The 7,354-nt window shown below is 37.4% G+C and overlaps 1 protein-coding gene and 1 pseudogene across 2 annotated transcripts in view; both read right to left on the bottom strand.

Annotated features, from left to right (window-relative positions):
- LOC140854094 (uncharacterized) overlaps nucleotides 1–4,236 on the bottom strand; it is a 9,947-nt pseudogene extending 5,711 nt beyond the window's left edge.
- The window catches only part of LOC105058777 (uncharacterized), a 44,490-nt gene extending 37,364 nt beyond the window's left edge, over nucleotides 1–7,126 (bottom strand). Inside the window, exons 1-2 of one of the 2 annotated variants that reach the window (XM_073248975.1) lie at nucleotides 6,728–7,126; nucleotides 4,869–5,365 (exon numbers count right to left, since the gene is read on the bottom strand). In XM_073248975.1, coding sequence (XP_073105076.1) covers nucleotides 4,869–5,199 — 331 coding nt within the window. In that variant the 5' untranslated portion in view covers nucleotides 5,200–5,365; nucleotides 6,728–7,126. The remainder of the gene's footprint in view (nucleotides 1–4,868; nucleotides 5,366–6,727) is intronic. The other variant, XM_073248976.1, reaches the window with a different exon arrangement.
- Nucleotides 7,127–7,354: the final 228 nt, after the last annotated feature.

Genomic DNA, 7,354 nt, shown 5'->3' with positions numbered 1-7,354 from the left:
TCACCCCATCAAATGGTCAGGCAACTATAGGAAAGAAGGATGACGAGAGGATTGTGATGAGTTCACAGGGCTGTGTGTTAGGTAGACTTTGTAGGTAGCAAGGTTTCAATAAACACCAATATCTCTGAATGACATCTGCTCTATTGCCGCTATCGACCATTATAGCAGAAATTACAATTTTATTTGTCTATATCTGCCTCAATTGAAGATATTAGAAATAAAATAATGATTGTTATAATGATCATTACTTTCTGCTATAGAAAAGAGTCATTATATGCTTAGCTCACTATTCACATACCAAAAGTTATCATTACCAACCAATACAAAGATTTGAACTTAAAATATTATACTATTTAGATGGACAGTAAAACATAAAATAAAGATCATTGTTCCCATTTTGTGGCAATCATCCTCAGAAATTAATGGCCATATATTCATTATTTCTAAAATTCCCATCATTGATTCCTTATATCAATAATATACTTTAGCAGGCGGCCTTTATGACTGTTATAATGGTTTATGGTTGTTCTAAATACACATAACCACCACCAACATAACCCACCTGTCAGCTGCACCAACCTATGCAAACCTTTCCCCAACTTCTCCTTATCTCTTAGTTATCAAGGCTATGTTAAGGAGGAATAAAGTCTCTTACACACTTATATCACCTCTTCTCTGCCAAACAGTCATTCAAGCACACAGAAGCAACCACTTTTTTAGAAGGATGGAATGGGTATTTCAGAAAAATGATACACCATAAACGTTTTACTTCTTTTCCTACTATCTCATTCACCTCACTTAAATCAGGAATAACTTACCCAAAGAAAAAGGTGGAATAATTTAACCTTTCCTTACAGCTCCAACTTACTCCATTTAATGCAACTATTCTGACTTCTTTATTCTGCTTCCGAATACAGCCTAAGAAATTTTGCAGTGCCATATGGTTCATCTCAAGCTACCCAAATTATTACAAGCACCCTATATACGGAAGCATCAAAGACCCCAAATTCAACCATCTTGCCAGGGATGCCAAGACAAAAACATGGATCATGAGGTGGTGCAACTATGTTGTTGTCTTTCCTAAACAAGTCATGAACATAACATTCCAGCCATTCAGGGATTTGCATATTTAATGTCTGCCATATGTATTACAATGGAAATTGATACAGGACCTATCAATTAGATGTCTTTATATTCTCATCCATAGGTACAACTGCAAGAACGATGATGGCTGGTGCATTTATGACTTCTCCAAAATACCTAGAGCAAACAAGTGGGCTCCTACTAGACCCCACTAAAGCACCTTCTCAGCAACATTAACCTATCAAGCTTGTGCTTGGTGGCTCATACGTATCCGCATATTTTTTGTCTATCTTGCCAGTTAGCTCTAAATGAGGATGAGAAAGAAGAATTCTTTTGTTGTATGATATATGCATATTAAAATTCCTGAAGATAGAATTATCTAACTAGCAAATTATAATGTGACTCCATGTCCATACCATCTCATGGTTGCAACTTCGACATCCCATCTTTGTAAAAGAATCTGGCAATCATTATAACTATCAAACCAATCAACTATGATGCCTGCCCAAGAACCCATGGACATTAGCTTGGAGATAATGCATCTTGGTGGACTCGTGCCAACACCACATGATGAATCACTGCCCATTCATGTCAAATTTCAAACTTCAAAAACTCTATCAAACTAAGCATGTTTTAACTCTTTCACATGATAAATAGTTGCTTCTAAAAATCAGCTCCAATTTCAGGATGTTAATATATGCTAGTTATATAACTTGTCTTTAATGTAGAGAAACTTATGCATTGATACATATCAGAATTTTATATAGATGCTCGGATCATCTATAGGGGCCTGTCTTTAATAGAGAGTCACATAACTACTACTAATATTTTGTCTCACCTATCTTTGTGATTATGGGTTCTTATATAAGGAGCTTGGCATGATTATAATAACATATTTTCTATGTTGCTGGTTATCATAAAATTTGTCTTAGAAGCCTATTATATGTTTTTAGGATTCTATGATAATTTTAAATTCAAAATTACGCAGAACTTAGTTTCTAAGGTTTTAAGATCACTTTGTTACATTGATAAAGAAATTCTTAACTGATCAAACATTGCAAACTATACAAAGGAAGTTAAAAAACCAATCAAAATTAATAAATCCATTTTCATCATCTTGCACCAGAGTTAGAATTCCAAGTGCCTTCTTTCCCATGGTTATCATAGGTCGAACTCAAATGTTGGTTGAGCAAAAGCCAGCAAGGCAACCACCTCAAACAATGGCACTATTTTTTACACCTCAAGCTTCCACTAGGACCAAAAATACCTATAAAACCAAGACAGAAGCATTGTTTCAACAGACTAAAGGAAAACAGGTGGCTAGGGAGCCACTTAGCACCTAGGCGCTCTGCAGGCAGATAAGCAGGAACCCAAAGGTCAAGGCTGCCCAAAAAAAAACAGATTGTGACAAACTAATAAATACAAGAAAATGTCTTAAAATACTCATGATCCCACAAATGAAACATAAATAACAAATAAGATGTAGTAAGTCAATGGTAAGTAGTAAGCTCACAACATCCATTACTAATTATAAAACAATCTCACCCTCCATAATCATCATGCAAAATGTTAAAGCAGGTTGTCTAATTGGCCTAGTTGGTCTTTTAAAACAGTGCATAGAAGATAAGTCTTAACAAAAGGCTCCTGTCTTGAACAAGGCCACTTGAGTAGCAATTAATTCTTCGAGTTCCAAGTCTTCTATATCACCACCGAGTCCCTGACCTGTTCAGATTCTAATATCCTCACAGACAGATATTTTTCCTTTCATCTGGAATCTCCAACATATGTACCCATATTAGTTGAACGTTCTCTAATTTCAAACATTTCCACCAAATTTTCCCAAGATCAAACATAATCCTCTCCACCAACCATGAAGGTCACTTGTCCTACCCTTGAAAATGCCTCCTATATTAATAGTATACCATCCAAATATAATCTTCTTTTATGTCACCAACCTACTTAGACACCAGAACACTCTAACAAAACCCAAGGTCTTCCTACTTTGTCCCAAATATCCAACGCCACTTCCAAGTAAAACCTCACCCATAACCAAAACTCCTACAGTATGCTCACATACTGCCATATCCTCTTCTTAACCCACCTTAATGTACCAAATGGAGTTGAATCCCACTTTGTGCTGTCCCTCCATCAACATACTCCTTCCTCAAAGTCAGAGGTGAACCACAAAAGTGGAGTGCTTGAAAATGTAATCCAAAGATCTTTAAAATAAAGATTGGCATCAGAATGATATGTTTTCCTCCATCAAGGATTCCAGAACGAATTCAAAATGAACAAATATGGTAATTTCTCTTTCATTTAACAACTACATCTGCAAAATTTGCTTCCCTATGACATAAAAACCGCTTATGTTTGGTCTATCCCTTGACAAACTCCTTCCTCAAAACCAGAGGTGAATCACCAAAGTGGAGTATTAGAGAAGCTAATCCAAGGATCATTGAAAAAAACTAAAGGTTGGCACCAGAACAGTATGTTTTCCTCCGTCAAGAACAAATTTTAAACAAACAAATATGACCCAGACTTTTTTTTTTTTTCACTTGACAACTACATCTGCAAAATTTGCTTCAATTTGACATACATACAAAGATCTATCCCATCAACTTGGTCCAACAGCATTGATCTGCATACTGTTTAATATTGTCTCAAGTATCACTGAACTCCTAACATTGAGTTTTCCTTGATAAAAGCAGATTACCAGCATTCATTCACCTCCAGAAAATGAAAGAAAATCCTGTTAATGAATTAGAAAGTAGAGACACTAGGTGGCATACTGAAGTGTTAAGCACATGAAATGATAAAAAATGGTAGCTGACAAATTGCCACTGGCATGAACTGAGGGCTCAGAAATTCCCTGTTAATATAGCATAAATATAATAGAAATCAAGAGAGAAGTTGAACAAGAACTTGTTGGATGAATTCAATCTGGCTTAGCCACAGGAATTGCTGAAAGATATTTTACATCTACAAATAGAATCAAACACAAAGTGCAGCAATGAATTGAGCAAATGGAACTGCTAGATGGGGGGCTCTGTCTCCCAAGTTGTCCAGAGTTGGACTGCTAATGTCTCTACCATCCACCGAATTAACAGGAAATTTGTAGAATATTACACTGTTTTGTATTTGGACAACTTTCATGGGCTAGCATTCTGACAATTGCTGGCTAATTGAATATAGATTGTTTACTAGAATCTGACTGTTTTTCAGCACTATTTTAAAGAGAGATCGTTCATTACCAGAATGTAATCTTCTACATCCCTTTAAGAAAAAAGGGCTTGACTACACATATTACATAACATGCTAGGTTGAAGAGAACTTCAAATAATCCCCAGGTGCTCGTCCTCTTTTTAGCACTATTCATTTCAAGGTTTTAAATCCTGGGGGACGAAGTTGTCCCAGTTTTCTCATAGAATTAGATGTACCGCCATCTCACCATATCCCAATACTTAGGATGGGATGTACCAAAATGTCCTGATCGGGATGCTGGGACGATAGTAGGATGGTCCTGTCTTGATACATGGGATGGTTCTCCATCTCAATGTCCGTGGGACGTCACGTCGGGATTGGAATCCTTGGTTCATTTCAGTGCACTAAGAAGGTGTAGTTGCAGTCTACGTTATAACTCCTTAGAACAATCTAACATGAGTAGACAAATTACTTCTCAACAATATGACAAATACTTGTGCCATATCGCCTTGAAAATAATTAGATTTTGTATAAAGACAACCTTTAAAAAAACAAGCTGCATAGAAAAAGCTAGAAAATATTACCGGCAGCAGTAGGTTGAGAGTTCCCATCAGTTCCCAACTTTGTAGAAGATTTATGCCACTTTTGTGTCTGAAAAGGATTTGGTGGACTTCCCCCATCTGAAAGGCCTTCAGTTTCTGTGGTTGCCCCACTCTTAATTTCAGAGCCTGCATTTCCACTATTGTTTTGAGAAAATCGGATCGGGTTCTCCATGATATCCTCTATGTGTGTTCGATTATCCCATCGAAAGCTCCATGAAGGTGAGTGTCTGATGTTCCTATAAGTCGAAACTTCAAACTGACCTCTATTGGGCAATGGCTTGTCTCTTGCAGCAACACAACAGTTGGCGCCCATACTTGCGTATATCAAAAGAAAAAAATGTCCAAAAGAACTAAAGGAAAAAAATTCTCAAGCAACCCCTAATAACAATAATGTTTATTCGGTAAGAAGATGTGATTTTTTTTCACGACCATCGCACCAATGCTCGAAACGAAATCACGATTCCAATACCAAGCTGCCCCTGCACGCAAAAACACGAAACCAAAGTATTATAAATTAATAAAAGAAGTACACAAATAGAAAGCTACCCGGCTGGAAAGTTCCGCTCAAAGCCTTGTTTTCAAAGGGGCAAAAAAAGGGAAACCATCAACTTTAACAAATTCTCGCTAAAACTTTGAATCAAACTTTCCAAATAAACAGAGGTCACACAAGGAAACTGCCCTAAACCACCAAATTATCGGTAAAGAAAGGAAAGAAAGATGATCGCCCAAATCCTCAAAATCCTTTTTTTTTTTTTTTTGGTGCATCTTAAAAATCTTCTTTTAACATACCAAAGACAATTCTCCTAATCATCATCATAAAATAAAATAAATAAAATAAAATAAAATAAAAGACAAGCGAACAAGATGGGTTGATGAAATCGGCCGCAAACTTAATTTTTGGAAAAAACGAATTTTTTTAGGCGTTAGATGTGATGTCCTGTACCAAAGTAGAGCACAGCAAAAGCAGCAGGAAAAAGCAAACAGATTACTCTCCCCGAATAAAATTCAATCACTCCTCTCGACCATGGGAGAAGAAAGGAAAACGCTTCCCATAAAGTCAAATCCTTAGAGTCCAAGAGACATATTTTCGTTCAAAGAAGATTTTTCCCTTTTTTCCTCCCTAATTTATTGCATTTATTAGAAACAAACTTATTAAAATCAGTGAGAGACCGGCGGTCAAAGCAGCAGTAAAGTATGTGGAAAATGAAAAAAAAATCTCCAAAATAGAAAACGTAACACTAATAAAACCCTCAGCAGCAAATGCTGTTATGCTTAGCCTATGAAATTTAGTAATAACATTAATAATTCAAAGCTCACATCAATATTTATAACTCATGTGCCCAACGGTTCTTCCGCTGATCTTCGATAAATCACTCAAACCAGAAGAAAACAAATCCAGGAAGGTTAGAACACAATTCAACCCGAGAAATCCCTAAAAACCACAAAATACGAGAAATTGTCACAAAACCATTGACGAATTTAAAATTTTCCATCATAGAATAAAAAACTTCTCAAGAAGAAATTATTCGAATCGAGATGGTAAATTTACTTTAAAAATTTATATCGGAAACAGTACTATCGCAGCTACACTTCCACTGATCCCCTAAAACTCGCTTACAAAACAAAAATAAAAAAAAAAAAGGAAGAAAAAGAACCTATTTAGCTAAAAAATCATGTTCCCTTTGGAAAATAAACCAACTAATGACCTCCTCCGCCATCCCTAAAATCCGAGGAATTCACAAACACTAATTATTCTAAGCTTCTCCACTTTTTCTTAAAAAGATAACGGCCAAAGAACTCCTGGAAGCGACGATATTTTTAGAGTTAGATGCTTAAATTACCTTAAAAAATTTAAAAAAAAAATCCAAACTATCGATATAAGGACGCTCCAAATCGAACCGCGATATGCAATTCGGAACGCGTCAGCTCGATCGGCTCAGAGCTAAAACTTGGTCCGCCGCCACGAAAACCGCCGTCCCCATCGGAATTCGCCAGCACTCTAGTCGGGCGCTAGGGTTTCGGATCTCACCCGCCAAATCCTCCGATCGCCTCAGCTCATCGGCTCAAGCAGAACTCACATAGGAGGATCGACGCTACGCCCCCGATCGAAAAGCCCTCCCGGGTGAGAGTTAGGGTTTCGGCCGCTCGCTTCTCCTTCTACTTCCAGAGTCTCAGAAGAGAGAGAGAGAGAGAGAGAGAGAGAGAAGGGAATGCGGAAAGAGGAGAGAGAGGAAGTGAAAGAGAAGGGGGTTTCTACGTGCGTATATAAAAAAGGCGGTCTCCCTCCGTTAAAAGAACGGGAAGCATGTTAGCTCTACTCACCAGCGGAAAATTTTTGTCCCCCTGCAACGTCCAAGGCGATACACGAAGGGCATTAATAGTCGTGTTTCATCATTAGCATTCGAAGTCTTACGTTTTCAGCATCCAGTTCACTGGAGAACTAAAAGCTTCCAACGGGCAGCGGAGGG

Source organism: Elaeis guineensis, chromosome 15 (genome assembly GCF_000442705.2).
Source record: "Elaeis guineensis isolate ETL-2024a chromosome 15, EG11, whole genome shotgun sequence".
Lineage (NCBI taxonomy): Eukaryota > Viridiplantae > Streptophyta > Magnoliopsida > Arecales > Arecaceae > Elaeis > Elaeis guineensis.
The sequence above is the reverse complement of the archived record's forward strand: the minus strand, read 5'-3'. Positions and strand labels throughout refer to the sequence as shown.